General features: G+C 39.9%; 2 protein-coding genes across 4 annotated transcripts in view; one reads left to right on the top strand and one right to left on the bottom strand.

The window, feature by feature from the left end:
* The window catches only part of LOC124256764 (WD repeat-containing protein 49-like), a 152,569-nt gene that overhangs the window by 57,905 nt on the left and 70,807 nt on the right, over nt 1-23,857 (top strand). The window lies entirely within an intron of this gene.
* LOC124256765 overlaps nt 5,219-23,857 on the bottom strand; it is a 57,040-nt gene continuing 38,401 nt past the window's right edge. The window contains exons 1-2 of one of the 3 annotated variants that reach the window (XM_046690728.1): nt 19,762-19,883; nt 5,219-7,907 (exon numbers count right to left, since the gene is read on the bottom strand). In XM_046690728.1, the coding sequence (XP_046546684.1) occupies nt 5,628-7,907; nt 19,762-19,782 (2,301 nt within the window). In that variant the 5' untranslated portion in view covers nt 19,783-19,883 and the 3' untranslated portion in view covers nt 5,219-5,627. Of the gene's footprint in view, nt 7,908-11,925; nt 12,029-19,761; nt 19,884-23,857 lie in introns of those variants that run through there. The other 2 variants (XM_046690729.1, XM_046690730.1) reach the window with 2 other exon arrangements.

Here is a 23,857-nt window from a genome sequence, read left to right on the forward strand (position 1 = left end):
TCATATGTCTGATATATGAGGCATGAAATATATCTGTGACATACCAATATATCTCAAATATAACTGTGGTATATATACTTATGGAAACAAATAAGGGAACACCTGAAAGTACAAGTGTTCCTTTACTCTTTTCCAGGTTTCTTCACGTGGTATGTATTGCACTGTGGGTGAAATTCTGGAAATAAATAAAGGAACACTTGTACTTTCATGTTCCCTTATTTGTTTCCATGAGTATATAACATTAATCCGAAATATATACACCATATTAACTAACACCTGTCTGAAATATACAACATAGCAGACACACACATCGGTCCAGGATATATCAGACACATATAAACTAACACACATCCAGGACATATCTGCAACATATTCCACTCGAAAGAAGTTAAGGAATTCCAAATTGTTTTCATTTGACACTGATTGGTCATTACATGTCAAATTATAGTCATGTGTTTGTCAACTTCATTTTAGTGGTCAATCCAAAACCTCAGACACACGCCGGACACAGCTGAGCTATCAGACACATAAATGACACATACCCACTCACACCTAAAGGAATCTGTGCTACAACACTGTGTTCCAAAGTTATTACAGTATTTTGGACCAGGATTAGCGGAAACAACACTGAAGACATATCTCTTCTCCAATCATGTTTCTAGTTAAGGTCAGACCAAATTTATTTCTTGTTTTTTATGGATCCGCCGGTCATATTTTTGAAATTTATTGGCCAAAAATGTAAACTTACAAGAAACATTTTTTTAGTTTGTTTTTTTTTGCACCATATACACTTGATAAATTGCCAAAAGTAAAATACTTTAGTATTTTAAAAGAATATTACTTTGACTGGTGTTCTTGTTTCCCTCTTGCCTTTAAGTTTTCTGAGGACAAAAATCTGTAAAACAAGAAATAAAATTGGTCTGGCCTAAATTGTAATCATATTAAAAAATCGTCTAGTTTAGGACTTCAGTACACCTCGGACTATTTGATTTCATTAGAAAATAAACAAACGGCAAATGATTCCATGGCATATGAATGGCTACCCAAGCAAGGGATATAAACACAAACCTATATATGTTTCAAGTAATTTATAACAACAATTTAAGCCAATGATACAAATCACTTAGTTAAACAATGAGAACAAAACATAAACAAAACAAAGTCAGTGTTTTTGACCCCGTGAAGATCTGGGTTGGAACTGGTCTTCAGTAACCCATGCTTGTTGTAAGATGTAAGGGATCAGGTGGTCGGGCTGGCTGACTTGATGCGTGTTACCTAATCCTGATTGTGTCGATGGAAGATCATACTGTAGATCACTGGATTGTCTGGTCCAAACCACCGCCATATAGCTGGAATATTGCTGAGTGCAGCGTAAGAGGCGACTAACGGGATTGGTTTGTCAGGCTCACTGACTGGGTTGACACATGGCATCGTATCCCAATTGTGTAGATCGATGCTCATGATGTTGATCACTGGATTGTCTGGTCCAAACTCAATTGTTTACAGACTGCTGTCGTGTAGCTGAAATTTTCCCAAATGTGTGTACCCTAACGTTTTAGCGGTAAAAATAACTGCTTGGTAAGCCAATCAAATCACAGGGAATCCCTTGCAATGTATTCATTATGTCTATTTGAATTCGACCCCAGTTATTCCTCAGAATTTGACTGACGTTTTCTGAATAAAGCAAAAAAGTACAGGATACATGCATATCAGACACAGAGAATTCAGGTTGTGCACTTCCCAGCACAACACCGCCATTCACAAACACTCTCTCAAATACTGGACTTGACGAGTATTGTCACGAACTGTTCCTATTGAATCATGGGTATTTACACATGCGATGGCAGAGTTTTAAATAATGGGGGACGAAGTAGGCTGGATTTACATTGATGAAATATAGAACTCACAGTTACATGGGGGACGTGGGTTTCATCATGTTTATGAATTCTAAAAGCCTCAGTTGGGGATGTGGGGGAGGTGGAAAGGGGGGCATCCTTTATGTGATCATCACAAACTATCTGTTGGGGTGTGACTGGGGCTAGACAGGGGAGGGGTGGGGGGTTGATCAGTTTAGGTAGGGGGAAGTGGGCAGAGAGGGCATCGTATATGATTACTATAACTATATGATAACTATCTGTTGGTTGTGACGTGGGGGGGTGGGGGGTGGATGTCATCCCATATGTAAGTATTACAATACCTCAGTTGGGTGTGTCGTTGGAGAAAAGGGCATTGCTTATATGATAGTACAAACCCTCTGTTGGGTGTGACGAGGGGTAGGTGGGGTGTGTGTGATCAGTTTAGGGGGTGGGGAATGGGCAGAAAGGGCATCGTATATGTGATTATTACAAACTATCTGTTGGTTGTGACGTGGGGGGTGGTGGGGGGGTGGATGTCATCACATATGTAAATATTACAATACCTCAGTCGGGTGTGTCGTTGGAGAAAAGGGCATTGCTTATGTGATAGTACAAACCCTCCGTTGGGTGTGACTGGGCTAGGCAGGTCATCACATTATTGAATATTACAATCCATCCCTTAGGGTGGGCGTTTGGGGAGGTGGCATCGTACATGTGAATCTTACAAACCCTCAGTTAGGGTGTGCTTGGAGAAAGGGGCATTGCATATGTGATTATTATTACTCTCCCATGGAAGATACTGCAGTGTAATCTTTTTACGGTAATATTACACTAGTGTAATATCGCTAGCCTTAAGACGTCATAATAGTTTACTCTTATGACATCACAATGCCTCTGTCACAATGGTATTAGACCTTGCTTGACTCTTGGAAAGCTGAGAATCATCACACTACGTAGGCAGTTTCTATCAGTTTATATTTGAGAGTAATAAACAGAATACTAAACTCGCTTCCGCGTAATACCATTTTGAGAAAACAAGTTAATGATTTGGTATCAAACGGAGCAAAAATGAGCCTTTTGTTGTAGGTGGTGTACTGGGGATAATCGTGGGGGTGGGGGGGAAGGAGGTGGCATCATACATGTGATTATTACAAACCAGGGCTCGATTTAAAGAAATGAAACCTACTTGCACCTAGTGCAACCTTAGGTAGAAACCTTGTTACATCAGATAAAAACAGGTTGCACCTGCTGCTCAGTATAAAATCTTGTATAAAATAAAATGTGATGCTTGAGTTTTGGCAATGATGGTTTAGAACATTATAACAAAAGAAATCTGGGACAGATAAGATTAGTTATCTTACTTCCTAAAATGTCATGAACAGTAAGTCATTCAGTCACTGCTCATACAGTCATCAGAGTCAGTTGCTCATCATTTTGTTTTCCAGCTGAAGTCTCAAAAATGACTTGCACCTGGTGCAAGTTAGACCAATAACTAGGTTGCACTTTGTAATGCACCAGTGCAAGTAACAAAACACTAAATCGAGCCCTGCAAACCCTTTATTGGGGGTGGAGAGGAATTACTAGGGGTAGGTGTGGGGGGGTTGGGGTGGGGGTGTCATCACATTATCGAATATACAAACATTCAATCAGGGGTGTGGTTTGGGAGGAGGGAGGGGTCCTCACATTTTGCAAGTTAGATTTCAATAGGTTGGTGTGGCACATGTCAAGTTGCCAGGAAAACGGTACTTGTAGATATTACATAAAAGGTCAAAGAAGTCACAAAGGGAGATCACTCTCCTGCACTACAATGCAATACACTGAGGCTCACAGCTCACTGACAAGTGAAGCACATGTTACAGGCAGGGAAAGGGAGATCACTCTCCAGCACTACGATGCAATACACTGAGGCTCACAGCTCACTGTCACGTGAAGCACATGTTACAGGTAGGGAAAGGGAGATCACTCTCCTGCACTACGATGCAATACACTGAGGCTCACAGCTCACTGACAAGTGAAGCACATGTTACAGGCAGGGAAAGGGAGATCACTCTCCAGCACTACAATGCAATACACTGAGGCTCACAGCTCACTGTCACGTGAAGCACATGTTACAGGTAGGGAAAGGGAGATCACTCTCCTGCACTACGATGCAATACACTGAGGCTCACAGCTCACTGACAAGTGAAGCACATGTTACAGGCAGGGAAAGGGAGATCACTCTCCAGCACTACAATGCAATACACTGAGGCTCACAGCTCACTGTCACGTGAAGCACATGTTACAGGTAGGGAAAGGGAGATCACTCTCTAGCACTACGATGCAATACGCTGAGGCTCACAGCTCGTCACGTGAAGCTAATGTTACAGGCAGGGAAAGGGAGATCACTCTCCAGCACTACGATGCAATACACTGAGGCTCACAGCTCGCTGTCACGTGAAGCTAATGTTACAGGCAGGGAAAGGGAGATCACTCTCCTGCACTACGATGCAATACACTGAGGCTCACAGCTCACTGACAAGTGAAGCACATGTTACAGGCAGGGAAAGGGAGATCACTCTCCTGCACTACGATGCAATACACTGAGGCTCACAGCTCACTGTCACGTGAAGCACATGTTACAGGCAGGGAAAGCTGTGCAATACAGACAAACTTTATGGACAATGTACTTTCCAACTTCTATAATGCTGCTCAAAGAAGGAATAGCTGTGGAGTTAGTGAGTGAAAATGGTTTTACGCCACTTTTAGCAATATTACGTCGGGGGCCCCAGAAATGGACGTCACACATTGTATCCATGTCGACAATGAAACCTGGATCTAGACGGCGTGACGAGTGAACGTTTTAACCACTAGGCTACCCCACTGCCCCAAAAGCTATGGAAGAGATAAGATGATAACATGAGAAATGCAAATTGAGCTGCATCGGAATATATGTAATATTAAGCAAAACCAGTTCTAACTGAAGGGATGTATTGTTTCAAATAATCTTTAGGTCCAGTCTGTCCACACTTCTAAGATAAAAAAATAGCATATTCCCCTCAAACAATAAAAAAAAGACATATTTAACTATTATTATAGTTGAATTCTCTATATGAATTGAATTGTCAATGTCAAAGGTTGCAAAATGTCAAGGTCGTCCATACCACCCATCGGAACAAGGTGAGATGTTTTCATACTACTATGAAACTTTAGGGTACTGTTTCATATGCATTTTGTATTAACCAATCAAAAGTCTTCTAATTTATCTGAAGGGTAAATCATGGTACCTGCTTCTACAAGAACACAATGTATGACCATCTGTGTTCAAACGCTTTCAGTTAATATTTCATTGATATGTCACGCTTTGCAAGAAAACAGACGAAAAATAAATTCCATTATTGTATTATTGGCATTTTGTGTCACACACGTGTCATGGCATCCAATGCACTGGGGCATCCACTTAACAGGGGTCGGCATCCGTATAGGACTAAATACTTTTATAGTATTTTCCATATTTTTCACATTAGAACTGTTAATATCATAACCTGCGTTACTCCAGGCTTTTCTCCCACATGAAACAGACTTGCAGTGCTAAAACTGGAATACTGTTAAAATCAGCGCGTTGAGCCCAACTCACACACTACAAGCATGGGTGTGCCACTACAGCCTTAAAGAGGACAATGGGTAAAGCGAATACCTTTACAAATACTCAGACAGTCATATCACATTTGTATTGACAACATCACCATGGTTACAGTTATTGCCATAGAAACACACATTGTTGCCATGGCAACACTATGTATCCGGGTAGGGCATGATTATATACAGTTGAGATGCAGCAATGTTGGCTTGGGGACACTTCCTCGTTACTGCCCAGTATTCCTCCAATAGTTCAGGGGGCACCTGGTGTGACGTCATCACGCCATTTCTGTAATGACAGGCATCAAATTCTTGGAACATGTTGCTAAAGCCCATGATATTGATCGGCAGAATGCCATATTTCTGAAGACACAGAGCAACATACACATCCTCCAGATGAAAAAACGGAACATTCCGCGAAGAGAACAGCATGGAACGCACAACATCCATGCTCATGATGTATCCTGTTCCTGAACACATTGGGGGGAACTTTGGCTTATGGAAACTTTTAAATGAAACAAACCACTTTGACGACGTGTCCCTGTTGGGGTTCGACGTCCCCCAGCACGACCCCCCCATGAACTTTCTACGCGGCGCTGCTTGCAACATGATAGGGATGAGCTCAGTGTTGACGTACATGTCGTCGTCCGTCTTCATGATGTAGTTGGCGTTGTAGCAGTGTTTGGAAGCCCACTTCAGCGAGGACACAGTTTTATAGGTAAGGTTGGAGTAAGAGTCTTTGAACCCAATCTGCAATATATCTCCATGATGGTCGTTTTCAAGTAGAATTTTATCATTGTCTTCACTTGACGAGGCTAGGCCGACCACAAACAAACACTTCATGGTGTCCGAATCCCGGCACTTGGCACCCCAGGTCTGGCGTATCGTTGACCGGGCCTGGTAGTTGCCCGGTGCTGACGATATCAACATCAGCAGCTGCAGGTTTTGTGAACGACCACTTGATTTGCATAATCCTTCATGGTTTATTAGTATGGGGAAGTTGAAGTCGAAACAACCAGCGCAGTAGTCCGGCCTCTGTGTCCCATCGACCTCGAGGTCCTTGTCAAGGTCATCATTGAGGTCCATGGAAAATGATGGATATTTCCGCTTCAATTCATCGAATAATGAAAGATCATGGCTTGTTCGACTTGTACTTTTGGGCGTCACTGTCACCGTTGTAGTAGACGGCAATGATGTGATGTGTGCGTTCACGTCGGACATCTTAAGTTGATGGGAGTCACGTGACATAGAAGGTTCCCCTGTTTCTTTCACTCTCAAATTACCCGAACTCCTTGTTAAATTTACAGTCTTTGTTTTACTGCTTTCAAATTTCTCTTTTAGAAATAGCAAATATTTGTCTCGTTTACTTTTCTGATCTGGTTTATTACCAGATGTTGTATAAAGGTCACTCCCTGATAACCTTGACCCAGAATTTAAGTTTTTGTTTTCATTCACAACCTTGAACCCGTCACTGCCACCACCTTTGACTTGTAGGTCATTTCGTATATGTCGTGTGTCAGTATTGTCTTTGCGTCTGTGACTACCTTTTCCCTGTGTTGGGAAGTTGACATGATCAGAGGATGACCCTTGAAACTGCGTAGAACGAGGATTGTTGTATGATTCATGAACGATTTTGCTTATTTTATTTCTGCCTGTGTGCACGGATTCATCACCAAACGTCTCTTCGCTGTGAGGCAGGAGAGACGTCCCATTCCTTCTCACTGATGGTGTTCCTCTCTCCAATGCTCTCTCTGATGTACGCTCTCTCTGTGATGCTCTCTCTGATGCCTGCTCCCTCTCAAATGCTCTCTCAGATGCTCTCTTAGATGCCTGTTCTCTTGCCGATGCCCGCTCTCTCTCTGATGCTCTCTCCGGTGTTCGTGCTCTCTCAGATGCCCGCTGACTCTCTGATGCCAGCTGTCTCTCAGGTGCTATCTCCGATGCCTGCTCTCTTTTCAATGCTCTCTCATTATTCAGTATTTTCTCACTCTGCCTATCTAGTATTTTAACTCCTGAAGACTTGGGCAGTACACTGGACTCTGAACTGTTTCTGAAAGAACCAGGATGTTGTTGCCATGACAACAGCTTCTCCTGGACTTCTGAAGCGGATAATCCAAGTTCGTGGATTTTGGACAAAATACTCCCAATTTCATCTTTTGTGAAGGGCTTTCTTCCATTCTGACCTTTGTCCTTGACATCTGTGGTGACCTCTGGGCCAACCTTGACTACTGACCTTGACCTACTTATATTTTGAGCAATTTCTCTGAATGTTCGTAGTGGTGTCTTGGCGGCTAGCGGCTTGAGTCCCGAGGAGTCGTAAGTATTGTAAAGTAGTCGCCAGGAGAACGTTAGCAGGAAGCCACACATCAGAAGGCAGATGACCACAAAGTAACCTTTAGTCCGAGTCAGCAGCGACATGGTCGAGCACCGGTCACTCTGAAACAAGGAACACAAGTTCTAGATACAGACTTGACCGTGTTAAAATACAGGGTTTGTTCCTGAGCACAGGTCACTCTGAAACAAGGAACAGAAGTGTTAGATACAGACTTGACCGTGTTAAAATACAGGCATTGTTCCTGAGCACAGGTCACTCTGAAACAAGGAACAGAAGTTTTAGAGACAGACTTGACCGTGTTAAAATACAGGCATTGTTCCTGAGCATTGGCCACTCTGAAACAAGGAACAGAAGTTTTAGATACAGACTTGACCGTGTTAAAATACAGGGTTTGTTCCTCAGCACCGGTCACTCTGAAACAAGGAACAGAAGTTTTAGATACAGACTTGACCGTGTTAAAATACAGGGTTTGTTCCTCAGCACAGGTCACTCTGAAACAAGGAACAGAAGTTTTAGATACAGACTTGACCGTGTTAAAATACAGGCATTGTTCCTCAGCACCGGTCACTCTGAAACAAGGAACAGAAGTTCTAGATACAGACTTGACCGTGTTAAAATACAGGGTTTGTTCCTGAGCACAGGTCACTCTGAAACAAGGAACAGAAGTTCTAGATACAGACTTGACCGTGTTAAAATACAGGGTTTGTTCCTCAGCACCGGTCACTCTGAAACAAGGAACAGAAGTTTTAGATACAGACTTGACCGTGTAAAAATACAGGGTTTGTTCCTGAGCACAGGTCATAAAGCTAGAGATAGAGTTTGGGAATGGAATTCCAGTCGTTGTTTATGGGATGTTTCTGGTGAACATACTTTGATTTGTAGTACAAGCTGGTCACTGATGTCAATATTGACATTCAGATGTGAAGATTGTCAATGCGACATTAGACACAATCTGTTTGACTGTCCTGACAAATGTCATAGTAGACCCTCCAGCAGCAATAGGTTTGCCTGGCGGAGCTTATCTTATAAGGTACATGAATGCTTAACAGAGTCTTTGCTTGGTCTACACATCCGTTAAACTTAAAAATAAATCAGTACAGAGAAATCAGATTGACAATTTTGTTTTATTCTGGGGTGGTGGGGTAGCCTAGTGGATAAACCGTTGGCTCGTCACGCCGAAGACCTGGGTTTGATTCCCAAAAAGGGTACAATGTGTGAAACCCATTTCTGGTGTCTGCGCCTTGATATTGCTGGAATATTGCTAACAGTGGTGTAGATGTAAACACACTCACTCACTGTTTTATTCCACCAGTGGAAGAATTGCTTCAACAATTATATTAACCATTCAGTGTTTCCCATTCAAACGCTTCAATGCCTCCCATGAAACAGTAAAGTAAAAAGTAATATTTTAGACATATAGGGACTGACTCACAGCAGGTCAAGATCGTTTTTGTCTATTTTTCTGTTTACCAAACTCAGACTTAACAACGTATGGTATGGAGTTACAACTTCTTTATTATTTACAACACATTGTTTCTGGGCTGCTTCTTGACCCTTACATCAGGGCTCCAGATAATTTTTCAACATCAGGAGTACGTACTCCTTATTTTTTCAATATAAGAGTACTGGAAAAACTTCAGAGTACATTTAGAGTACTGAATGGAAATTAGTAATCAGTATTCTTGTGTTTCGTTTGGTATATGCACCACAACATTGCTACTCTTGTGTAAACAGGTCAATAAACAATAAAACAATACTTTTTCATATAAATACGTCTGTAAATGATTCGTACACCATTGCTTTGGTGCATGTCTGCTACGTTTTCAAAATTATTTCCTACCGTATCGTGCATATTTTTTATCCGTACATACGTCGATACGGCCTTATCTGGAGCCCTGCTTACATGATGAAGGTCAAGAAGTTGCCCAGAAACAATGTGTTGTAAATAATAAAGATTGTAAATGCATACCATACTATAAGTTGTATACTTCTCTTCAATATGGTCTGATGTATGCCTCTTTGTAGCAGTGTCACCCGAGCCGGTAGGCGAGGGAGAAGCTTACAACATATTTATCTTCCCGCCATGTTAAATGTGCAAAACATCATTTTATTTTATTTTGAAGATCGATAAGATCGCTACTGACTATATGACATGTAAACAAAATGGCGTCTGCCTCTCGACTGGATTTTTAAAATCAGTGAAACATATTCTTAATGCTTCTATAAAAATTGCTAATTATGTTGAGAGTGCAAACGATGCAATGTTTAAAATAGTTTAAATAAAACAGTGATAGTAGGTAAAATAAATGTGTAAATAGTGAACTCATAAACAGCTAATCGAACGGTTTTCGAACTCTGGGCACTGCATGCGTCATGTTATGATGTCATACGATTGTTAGTGATAGCAGAGAGTTTGGAGGTTACCGTGGCAGCGGGTAATACATTTTCCAGTTGTCACCCTCCTGGGAGGGGTGACACGGAAACTTGTTAAAGCGTCATTGACCAATGAAGTTAAAGTATTTTACGTGAAGGTAAGATAAGTTGCTATGTTACCTTCCAACTTCTAAATGCCCATCAAGCATCAAATCAGACTTGATAATTAGAAATAATCTACAATGATGTTGAGATTTTGGAATGGTTTCCACCTGCTGATTTTTTCACATTGAAAATGAGTAAACAGAAAACATTTGGATGAGCATGTAATATGTTGTTTCAAAATTGACTGACAGCAAATCACCTTTCTCGGCAACAATTAACAGTCAGACATAATATGTTGATAGGGTAACACTATACTCGTTTTAGAGCTGACAGTACACCCAACGTTACGTCTCTTACTGACGGTAAATAATTTGACAAAGTATTTTGAGAGGATAATGCTAGAAAGTTTGTTTCAGAGTTAACTATAGACATAACACTCATTGCTTGGTAACGCTAAATACTTAGGCATGATAGGTTGATAGGGTAACATCATTTTTATAGTTAACTGTTTATATAACATACCTTTCTTACTGACCGCAAGTAATTAAAAAACTATTTTAGGAGGGTAACACAAGAAAGATTGTTCCAGAGGTAACCGTTGGCATGACATTCATTGCTTGGTAACTGCATAATATGTTGATAGGGTAATACAACAACACTGTTTTCCTGAGAGTACACAGTGTATGAAATAAGACCCGTCCGACCACCTGAGACGGGCTAGATTTCGGACGGATGGTCTAAATTTACTGCTAGCCAGCCTGATGGTATGGTGGAAATTTTAGATGTTCAAACAGCTGAGTAAATTCACCATATCTTGATGTCTGGTCTGGAGAAATCCATATTGGGCAGGTAACATTTTGAAGTCACCAGTCCTGATGGCTGGGTTTGGCTTATTTCATACACTGGAGTAAGTAATGAAAAAACCTGTTTTGAGAGGGCAACTTAAGAAAGTTGTTTAGGAGTTAACTCTAGGCATGACGGGGCAGTGGGGTAGCCTAGTGGTTAAAGTGTTGGCTCGTCACGCCGAAGACCCGGGTTCGATTCCCCACATGGGCACAATGTGTTAAGCCCATTTCTGGTGTCCCCCGCCGTGATATTGCTGGAATATTGCTAAAAGTGGCGTAAAACTAAACTCAGTCAGTCAGTCTAGGCATGACATTGTTGCTTGGTAACTGTAAATATTTAGGCATAATATCTTGACACGGTAAAACAACAACGCTGTTTTTGAGCAGACAGTACACCTAACGTACCTCTCTTGCTGACAGTAATGAATTTGACAAAGTATTTTGAGAGGATAATGCTAGAAAGTTGTTTAAAAGTAAACCGTATGCATGACATATTTGCATGGTAACTATAAATAGGCATATGTTGACAGGCCGACACTATAACATCATTTTAGATTTGACTGTACACCTATCATACCTTACTTAGAGTTGGCTGTACACATAACAGTAAAGTTTTAGATTTAGCAGTAAACAATTTGACAAACTATTTCAAACAGCAGCTTTAGATGGGTCATTCTAGAACAGTGTTCCAGTTTTGACTATAGATTTACCTAGTGTGCTTAGCAACAGCACATACCTAGGTATAATGAGCTGAGAAGATAATACTACCACAAAGTGGTCTGTGGACATAACGTACCTTGCTCGGGGACAGTTATCGGCATGTGATAGGACCTGGTGGAATTATTGTGGGTCAGTATACCTGAGCAGGACTCTTCCAATCAAACACCAGCAGGTAACGACAGAAGGGTCCCCCTCACTACAGCTGTCTGAGCAAGCCTGTCACTTGATCTTCAGGTTCATCTCGACTATCATTGTTCAATTCTGTTGACTTTTGTAACCGTACATTTTTTTACCTGTTTGAAAACACTCAATGGAGTCCTGGTAGAGAGAGTCGTCATTCAGGGAGAGAGATGTGTAGTAAACAGTAGAAATTCTATTCAAATTTCTCTTTCTATATTGAATATGAATCGGTTTGGAGTATAATCGATCACTGTTGTAGTTGTAGGGACATATAGCCAAGGTTTGACACAAGCTATACTACAATCGATCACTGTTGAAGTTGTAGGGACTACTAGCCAAGGTTTGACACAAGCTATGCTACAGTCGATCACTGTTGAAGTTGTAGGGACTTATAGCCAAGGTTTGACACAAGCTATACTACAATCGATCACTGTTGAAGTTGTAGGGACTACTAGCCAAGGTTTGACACAAGCTATGCTACAGTCGATCACTGTTGAAGTTGTAGGGACTTATAGCCAAGGTTTGTCACAAGCTATGCTACAGTCGATCACTGTTGATGTTGTAGGGACTACTAGCCAAGGTTTGACACAAGCTATGCTACAGTCGATCACTGTTGAAGTTGTAAGGACTTATAGCCAAGGTTTGTCACAAGCTATGCTACAGTCGATCACTGTTGAAGTTGTAGGGACTTATAGCCAAGGTTTGTCACAAGCTATGCTACAGTCGATCACTGTTGATGTTGTAGGGACTACTAGCCAAGGTTTGACACAAGCTATGCTACAGTCGATCACTGTTGAAGTTGTAAGGACTTATAGCCAAGGTTTGTCACAAGCTATGCTACAGTCGATCACTGTTGAAGTTGTAGGGACTTATAGCCAAGGTTTGTCACAAGCTATGCTACAGTCGATCACTGTTGATGTTGTAGGGACTACTAGCCAAGGTTTGACACAAGCTATGCTACAGTCGATCACTGTTGAAGTTGTAAGGACTTATAGCCAAGGTTTGTCACAAGCTATGCTACAGTCGATCACTGTTGATGTTGTAGGGACTACTAGCCAAGGTTTGTCACAAGCTATGCTACAGTCGATCACTGTTGAAGTTGTAAGGACTACTAGCCAAGGTTTGACACAAGCTATGCTACAGTTGATCACTGTTGATGCTGTAAGGACTTATAGCCAAGGTTTGTCACAAGCTATGCTACAGTCGATCACTGTTGATGTTGTAGGGACTACTAGCCAAGGTTTGTCACAAGCTATACTACATGAATATCGAAAGAATTTGTTATAACTGTAAGTTCAACATCAATGTTTCGACTAGTATTTCTCTAGTCCTGAAGCATATATAGCCAAGAAAGCCCACACAAGTCCAGAAAATGTGGCAAGTCTAGATTTCCACAGCTTCAGGGATGAAGAAAGTCTCAGGACTCCTTTTCATTATATTCTTTTTTTCACTATGAACTTTTTCCAGTAAAATATGTTCCTTTCAGAGACTAGTTGTTAGTCTATGTTTCGACATAACGGTGTTTGTATGTCTATGTGTACGCGTATTTCAGAGACTAGTTGTTAGTCTATGTTTCGACATAACGGTGTTTGTCGACATAACGGTGTTTGCATGTGATTTCAGAGACTAGTTGTTAGTCTATGTTTCGACATAACGGTGTTTGTACGCGTATTTCAGAGACTAGTTGTTAGTCTATGTTTCGACATAACGGTGTTTGTACGCGTATTTCAGAGACTAGTTGTTAGTCTATGTTTCGACATAACGGTGTTTGTACGCGTATTTCAGAGACTAGTTGTTAGTCTATGTTTCGACATAACGGTGTTTGTACGCGTATTTCAGAGACTAGTTGTTAGTCTATGTTTCGACATAACGGTGTTTGTACGCGTATTTCAGAGACTAGTTGTTAGTCTATGTTTCGACATAACAGTGTTTGTGCACGCGCCAGATTTCAGAGACTAGTTGTTAGTCTATGTTTCGACATAACGGTGTTTTACGCCGTATTTCAGAGACTAGTTGTTAGTCTATGTTTCGACATAACGGTGTTTGTATGCAGATTTCAGAGACTAGTTGTTAGTCTATGTTTCGACATAACGGTGTTTTGTAATGCCGTATTTCAGAGACTAGTTGTTAGTCTATGTTTCGACATAACAGTGTTTGTACGCGTATTTCAGAGACTAGTTGTTAGTCTATGTTTCGACATAACAGTGTTTGTACGCGTATTTCAGAGACTAGTTGTTAGTCTATGTTTCGACATAACAGTGTTTGTACACGTATTTCAGAGACTAGTTGTTAGTCTATGTTTCGACATAACGGTGTTTGTACGCGTATTTCAGAGACTAGTTGTTAGTCTATGTTTCGACATAACAGTGTTTGTACGCGTATTTCAGAGACTAGTTGTTAGTCTATGTTTCGACATAACGGTGTTTGTACGCGTATTTCAGAGACTAGTTGTTAGTCTATGTTTCGACATAACGGTGTTTGTACGCGTATTTCAGAGACTAGTTGTTAGTCTATGTTTCGACATAACAGTGTTTGTACGCGTATTTCAAAGTAGAACTGTTTGTGTTGTTTGTTTGTTGTTTAATGCCCCACTCAGCAATATTCCCGCTAAATGGCGGCAGTCTGTAATACAATCAGACAATCCAGTGATCAACATCATGAGCATCGATCTACACTATTGGGATATCATGACATGTATCAACCAAGTCAGCGAGTCTGGCTGCCCAATCATGAGGTCGCCTCTTACGACAAGCATGGGTTGCTGAAGAAAAATTCTAACCCGGATGTATCAAGATGTGACCATGATCTTCGACATGGTATTTTGTCTTTTGAATCCGTGATAGTTGAACAATGTAAATGCTTGTCCGGGACCAGCAATCTGAATCTTCACTACTATGATAAAGAGGTGACCTCCTGAAACCTTGTCTACTTTGGAGAAGAGGCAACCTCCTGAATCCTTCTCTACTGTGGAGAAGAGGCGACCTCCTGCAACCTTCTCTACTTTTGAGAAGAGGTGACCTCCTGAAACCTTCTCTACTTTGGAGAAGAGGCGACCTCCTGAAACCCTCTCTACTTTGGAGAAGAGGCAACCTCCTGAAACCCTCTCTACTTTGGAGAAGAGGCGACCTCCTGAAACCTTCTCTACTTTGGAGAACAGGTGACCTGAAACCCTCTCTCCTTTGGAGAAGAGATATTCTGAAGTAATCTTGTCTACTGTGGAGAAGAGATGTTCTGAAATAATCTTCTCTATTATGGAGAAGAGATGTTCTGAAGTAATATTCTCTACTGTGGAGAAGAGATATTCTGAAGTAATCTTCTGTAATTTGGAGAAGAGATATTCTGAAGTAATCTTCGCTACTGTGGTGAAGAGATATTCTGATGTAATCTTCTGTAATTTGGAGAAGAGATATTCTGAAGTAATCTTCTCTACTGTGGTGAAGAGATATTTTCTTCTACTTTTCTTTTCTACTTTGGAGAAGAAGTATGTCCCGGTAATTTTCATTACTTTAGTGAAAAAGTAATTTCCTGTAGTCATAAACATTAGTTTGGAGAAGCGTTATTCTCGTATAATCATGAACATTGCTTAGAAGAAGATGTATGAACGCAGACTTGAATTCATCTGGTAAATAATCTGGCAATTCCACCTTGTTATATTGATAACAGTGTCAAATCGCAACAGTCAGATTACAGCAATCAATACAGAATCACTTTTCAGTTCAGCCTTCCTTCTTCTTTTACAAACCTCCCTTGCTAATCAATACATGTGCTTGTTGGCTTGGTTAAAAAGGGGGAGTTGAAAGGATGCGGATCAGGATTTTTGGTGGTAATTCGATCAGTGACAGACTCAGGCTTGTTGTAGAACCACATTAGCTCAAACATTTCACAGGAAGAGTTAACTTGTGTGTAGCAGTCACCAGGCTTCCAATCAATATTTTTTAATTTCAATGTCTCCATGTAAACTGAGACTTTCAGAGGAAGCTTTTGTTTCCTAATCTAATCAAATCTCAGAAACAGCACCATCGATAGTTATAGGTTGTCACCGTCCAGACGGAGACTGACTGACTGAGTTTAGTTTTACGCCGCTTTTAGCAATATTCCAGCAACATCACGGCGGGGGACACCAGAAATGGGCTTCACACAATGTACCCATGTGGGGATTGGAACCCGGGTCTTCGGCGTGACAAGCCAACGCTTTAGCCACTAGGCTACCCCACCGCCCCTCCAGACGGAGAGTTCATGATCAGATTTCATCATCATGGTGGAGAGGTGGGTTGAACATAGTCCGTCATACAGACCCTGAAGCAAATATAGCCAAAAAAGCCCACACAAGTCTAGAAAATGTGGCAAGTCTAGATTTCCTCAGCTTCAGGGTCTCTGAAAATGAAGAAAGTCTCAGGGCTCCTTTTCATTATATTATATATTTTTTTACTATGAACTTTTTTCAGTAAAATATGTTCATTTCAGAGGCTAGTTGTTAGTCTGAAAATGAAGAAAGTCTCAGGGCTCCTTTTCATTATATTTTTTATTTTTTTACTATGAACTTTTTTCAGTAAAATATGTTCATTTCAGAGACTAGTTGTTAGTCTGAAAATGAAGAAAGTCTCAGGGCTCCTTTTCATTATATTTTTTATTTTTTTACTATGAACTTTTTTCAGTAAAATATGTTCATTTCAGAGACTAGTTGTTAGTCTGAAAATGAAGAAAGTCTCAGGGCTCCTTTTCATTATATTTTATATTGTTTTACTATGAACTTTTTTCAGTAAAATATGTTCATTTCAGAGGCTAGTTGTTAGTCTGAAAATGAAGAAAGTCTCAGGGCTCTTTTTCATTATATTTTATTACTATGAACTTTTTTCAGTAAAATATGTTCATTTCAGAGACTAGTTGTTAGTCTGAAAATGAAGAAAGTCTCAGGGCTCCTTTTCATTATATTTTATATTTTTTTACTATGAACTTTTTTCAGTAAAATATGTTCATTTCAGAGACTAGTTGTTAGTCTAGGTTGAACAGAGTGAAGCAGGTTTTACTTGTTAGAAAGGCTTCCCAGAGTAACGTTACAATCTCCAGGACATAAACATTGTTCCATATTAGGGAAACATGTCCAATGGAATTTTCCCTACTAAATATGCAAATATCCTACTGCAATATTGTTCCGTGGAATAAATCTACATCGCCATGTCTGAGACTATGCTATTCAAAAAGATATAAATTATTATCCATAATAGTTGTCACAACTATTATGGATAATAATTATTAGTGAGATGAATTTTTGTTACAATTAACTGGTGTCTTTCTCTAAGCTATTCCTGATCATAATGATCTATATTTATGTTTTCCTAATATCTGAATCCTAATATCACTTGTAGTGGTAATAATAATGAATTTTTGTGTAAATTATTGCATGATACAGCATTGCCATGACATCACAGTCAAATGACATCCTAGTGCTCTGCAGATCATTGTCACAACATTGCCATGACATCACAGTCAAATGACATCCTAATGCTCTGCAGATCATTGTCACAACATTGCCATGACATCACAGTCAAATGACATCCTAGTGCTCTGCAGATCATTGTCACAACATTGCCATGACATCACAGTCAAATGACATCCTAGTGCTCTTCAGATCATTGTCACAACATTGCCATGACATCAGTCAAATGACATCCTAATGCTCTGCAGACCACTGTCACAACATGACATCACAGTCAAATGACATCCTAGTGCTCTGCAGACCATTGCCACAACATTGCAATGACATCACAGTCAAATAACATCCTAATGCTCTGCAGATCTCTGTCACAACATGACATCGCAGTCAAATGACATCCTAGTGCTCTGCAGACCACTGTCACAACATTGCAATGACATCACAGTCAAATGACATCACCTGTGTCTCTGCCACTGATGCTGATAAGTTGAACTTGAAACATGTTAGACACTGGTTATTTCTGTACATGATGTTATGATATAAAAGAAAGAATTTCACCTGAGTCTTTGGATATTAGATATATAAACACAAGTTTAAGCCTTTAAGAATCTCTAAGAGTCTTGACATGAGAGGAAACTATTGATCTCATCACTATATGGCAGAAATAATGTCGATGTGACGTAAAACCCAACTCAACTCAACTTATGTTATAAGTTAGCATGAGTGAGTGAGTTTAGTTTAACGCCGCACTCAGCAATATTCCAGCTATATGGCGGCAGTGATCAACAGCATGAGCATCGATCTGCGCAAGTGGGAACCAATGACATGTGTCAACCAAGTCAGTGAGCCTGACCACCCAATCCCGTTAGTCGCCTCTTACGACAAGCATGGTTTAGTAACTGAAGATCAATATTCTAACCCGGACCTTCACGGGTATACTAAGCATAGGATACCACAGTCAGTTTAGTAGTAGTCAAATAAGGTATGTTTGGTGACTGTTAAGTATTAGAAGCAGTTCTTATCAGTTAGTAGATAAACATTGTCTATTTTCATATTTTAGGGTGTTCCTACATGTTTTAAGTCACATGATTTCGGGAGCTGACAAATAGATAGAAGGTGACACTTTAACTTTATAGATCAACGGAGCCAGAATACAAGATAATAAAGGGAGATAACTCAGAGTTATGATACTCTGCTGAAATAGCCGTCTGTAACACATTCCTGAAACTGTAACATTTGGACCATCCCATAAACTGTGGGCACCTCGATCAGCAGTACCAGATCTTACATTCCTCCCTCTGTACCAGATATCCATCAATACATACAGACAGACAGACAATTTCCATCCATCCATCCAACTATCCATTCCTTCGTGTATCCATCCACTCTTTCATCCATCCAATCATCCATCTGTCCACTCCCTCATCTATCCATTGGGGTGGTGGGGTAGCCTAGCGGGTAAAGCGTTTGCTCGTTACGCCGAAGGCCCTGGTTCGATTCCCCACATGGTAATTCTGGTGTTCCCACCGTGATATTGCTGGAATATTGCTAAAAGCGGCGTAAAATCAAACTCACTCATTCACTCACTCATCTATCCATCAATCCATCTGTCCACTCCTTTATCAATCCATCCACATCTTCATCCATCTATTCATCGATCAACACCTTCATCCATCCATTCATCCATACACACCTTCATCCATCCATCCATACACACCTTCATCCATCCATACACACCTTCATCCATCCATACACACCTTCATCCATCCAGTACCCTGTCTCGCACCTTCATCCATCCATACACACCTTCATCATCCATCAATCCATCCATCCATACACACCTTCATCCATACACACCTTCATCCATCCATCCATCCATCCATACACACCTTCATCCATACACACCTTCATCCGTCCATCCATTGGCCCAGCCACCCAGCCACCCAACCCACCATCCCACTAAGTCTCGGCAGGTGCCCCAGTGTATTCCGAACCTAGACTGGCATCATTAGGGTTTTTGCATTACAGAGAATAGAAACCAACAACTATGAGGGAGACCTAACCACCACCCTTCTCCTCAGCTGCACACTCTCCAGCTCAGTATATCTGCCACCTCTCCCAGCCACCTCTCCCTCTCCCAGCCACCTCTCCCAGCCAACAGATTAGTGCAAATAATCAGAGACATGCATGAGTTTCACAACAACTTGGAGAAGCATGTCACCATTCCTGATTTTCTGACAAATTCCCGCTCGAACTGTTGGCAGTGACATATGTGTGTCTCCCTCAGACAGAACTCACCAACATGGCCACTTCTCCCATAGTGAAGTCCCAGTGTTCTCTAGCTCACAGTGGTCAACCAATGTGCCTCCCGGTCAGCTACTGTTCCCCACTTGAAGCAGGGCAGCCAGCTCCCATTCACCCAGGTCACTACGACCTGCACTGTGCATCCAATCATGGCTCCCAACATCCAGGCCTTGTTACTATTTATAGATGGGAAATCCAGCCTGTTCTCATTGCTTAATTGTTGAGGGTAAACCTGACACCCTGGCCTCAATCTTACAGAGATCCCGAGCCTTTAGTCAGAGCTTTGACCCTATCATTAACCATTGTCGGCCATCTTGATTACCCTATTGTTCACATTACGACATGAACCTTTAGTTGTCACTCTGTCAATACAAAGCCCTACTCAATGTTTTCGTCCTAAACAAAGACTGCTTTCATAAACAGGAGCTTCCTATTCTATTAATATTACGAGGTATTTCATCTGTGACCTTATAATCAATTTCCATGTCACATATATATATTTTATTTGTGACCTTATAATCAATTTCCATGTCACATATATATGTTTTATTTGTGACCTTATAATCAATTTCCATGTCTATAGTTTCCGCCTAGTGAGTGAGTGAGTTAAAATTTAATCTCACATCAGCGTTTTTTCAGCAATGTAGCAACGAGTGAGTGAGTGAGTTTATTATTAGCAATATTAAAGCAATATCACAGTGGAGGACACCAGAAATGGGATTCACACATTTTACCCATCTGGGGAATCGAACCCTGGTCATCGGCCTGACAAGCAAACATGTTAACCACTGGGCTATCCCATCGCCCCTTGTAGCAACGAAACCAAGTCAACACAAGCCCATTTTAAACTTAAAAATAATTTCTTTATATACCCCTCTAAATGATCCTTTGTGGGATATGCATAAATTTAAAATTAACTCCGACTAACTGACAGATGGAGATGGACCTCCTAAGTGTGTCTCTTGCAACAAAGTGTTTACCATTAAGTATATTCTGGTTGACTGTGTGGACCTTTCAAATGCAAGGGATTCACATTATGAAGCGATAAATCTGAAAGATCTGTTTTCCATCTCATTGTTAACTAGCTGAGGGAAAGTGGTCTCTACCATAAATTGGAACCATGCAATGTGAATGACAAATTGCTTGTTTTTAAATTTGGTGCTATGACATTTTCTGCTTGTAAATATTAATGTCATGAATAAATATGTTTTTGAAAAACACAACTCATTTAAGCTTTGCACTTAAAATATGTATGTATGCATAATTCAACTGTTGAGTTTCCCTGTGCGTTTGTGAGTGAGTGAGGGAGTTAAAATTTTACATCACATCGGCACTATTCCCGCCATATTGTAACGACAAAAATCATACAGTAAAATAAATATTTTACTACTTTTAAAAGTGCTGTCAATGAAGGACAGTATAACAACTAGATTTTCACAGATTAATTAAAACTAGTATGAGATCAATATAGAACAAGCTTTATGGATAACAACTTCTTTTTATTCGTGAGTGCGACGTTTTGATACAGATTCTTGTACCGTGTGTATTAGTATGAGATCATTTGAAATGCAAAATCAGTTGTCAGCAACACAATATACAAACAGGTTATAGATCACCAGCAACTGAAGGTAGATCACCATACTAGAGACTATGGGGACTTACAGTACTTTTGCCACCTACATGGACCCTAGCTGGATTTACACCATCCCTTCAGATGATAGTGATAATTTTACTTTGAATGTTTAAGGACCTATGTACCCTCTCAGGAGGACAAAAGATTTACAATACTTTAACCCCCTTGAAACTACCAAATATGAAAAAATCTGTTATCTATTTGCAAAACATGTTAATCAAAATTTGTCAATCAGTTCTATTTCTTTACAAAAAACAATGATTACAGACAATTAACATTAATAAATAGATCCTTAACTGTTTTTACATTGAAATACTTATCCCTTGTTAGAACTTCTTACCCCATACACTCCAGAAAGACAGCTCCGTTCTCAGAATCTGAACCTACTGTCTGTGCCTCGTTTCAGACTGCAAACTTTTGGAAGGAAATCCTTTGCCTGCTCTGCCCCTCTACTCTGGAACTCTCTCCTTATCACCATTAAATCAGCAGTTGACTTTAATTCCTTCATACGACTTCTCAAGACTCATCTGTTTTCACTGCATTATGACTAGCTACTAGTCCCTCATTGTATATATATAGACTAGCTACTAGTCCCTCATTGTATATACGTATACTAGCTACTAGTCCCTCATTGTATATACGTATACTAGCTACTAGTCCCTCATTGTATATATATAGACTAGCTACTAGTCCCTCATTGTATATACGTATACTAGCTACTAGTCCCTCATTGTATATACTTATACTAGCTACTAGTCCCTCATTGTATATATACGTATACTAGCTACTAGTCCCTCATTGTATATACGTATACTAGCTACTAGTCCCTCATTGTATATACGTATACTAGCTACTAGTCCCTCATTGTATATACGTATACTAGCTACTAGTCCCTCATTGTATATATGTATACTAGCTACTAGTCCCTCATTGTATATACGTATACTAGCTACTAAAGTACTGTCGGAAATGCTAGAAAAATGCTTTTTAGCCTTAATATCTTTATAAAGGTGATAAATGTACTATGTTGTCAATATATCAACTCGCCTATTGTCTACCTAATTTTTATTTCAATCGATTAAACATTCCCATGCATTTAAAGGGCAGTTTACAGGAGAGAATTTGGTACCAAAACAGCAACTTAAGATTTTTTCAGAGTTCAACAACAGAAATCTGAAATAGTCTTTACATTTATGCTAATAATACAGGTGGTGTAGCAATATGAATTAACGTTTATCCTAAACAAATAAATGTTGAATGTTTGTGTTACTTTACTAAAGTATTGTTTTCTTTATTGAAGAAATATTAATATAAATGTTAAGTCTTGATAAATAAGTTTCCCGTCATGCATGCACATCTTTATCACAGCGTCCACTATGGCCAACGATTTGCAGTCGATTGTTGCAAAGGTTTATAGTTTTTTTCTGCTTAAAAAAGACAGAGGTAAACCTTTCATTAGTTTAGAAAGGGTTTATTACAGAACTTGTAGAGCTGTTGGCATGTCTTACCAACAAGTTTACAATATTGTAAACAAATCAGACAAGACAGGGACCGTCTCAAATGCAAAACCGGGACGTAAAACCATCCTTGACAACTTTGACAAGAGAGAGCTTAGACGGGCGGTCTACAAACTTTATGAGAAGAAAAATATATATATTCTAAAGAAGCTACACCAGTGACTTCGTTAAATCTTTGGCCAATGTTCACAACTAGATTAAACTGACCGAATTACATCCATATTTTTTCAATGAAATATACTGTTGACATGCAAAACATTTATTAAAACGTTGCACATTTCTACAATCAGTCGATAAGATAACACAAGTGATAGGATTCTTTCCAATGTACAGTAATTCGTGTGTTTATTTCAAAACAAACACACATACACAAATGATCCCTTACATAACTGATACGTATACTATACGTACACATATTCAACATTTTGCAGAAAACATCTATTGAGATGACCCTTCGCCCCGAGCGTGTGCTCAGGTGTCAATTTCACCTGTCGATACCGTGCATGCTGATGACGTAACACAGGCAGTTAATGTTTGTTTCAAATAACGTCCAACTACCCCTTATTTTTCTGGTATTTTCATCAGTAAAAACACATTTTAGAGCATGTCTCAAAATTTATTCCCTCGGTCTACATTAGGTAGATGTTTCTTGAAGTGATATTTGTTATTTAAGTAACTGTAATACCTCTGAATTTTAAATATAAGTCAAAAAGCATTTTTCTAGCATTTCCGACAGTACTTTAGTCCCTCATTGTATATACGTATACTAGCTACTAGTCCCTCATTGTATATACGTATACTAGCTACTAGTCCCTCATTGTATATACTTATACTAGCTACTAGTCCCTCATTGTATATACGTATACTAGCTACTAGTCCCTCATTGTATATACGTATACTAGCTACTAGTCCCTCATTGTATATATGTATACTACCCATC

Source organism: Haliotis rubra, unplaced genomic scaffold (genome assembly GCF_003918875.1).
Source record: "Haliotis rubra isolate DU_JTF1 unplaced genomic scaffold, ASM391887v1 Scf639, whole genome shotgun sequence".
NCBI lineage: Eukaryota > Metazoa > Mollusca > Gastropoda > Lepetellida > Haliotidae > Haliotis > Haliotis rubra.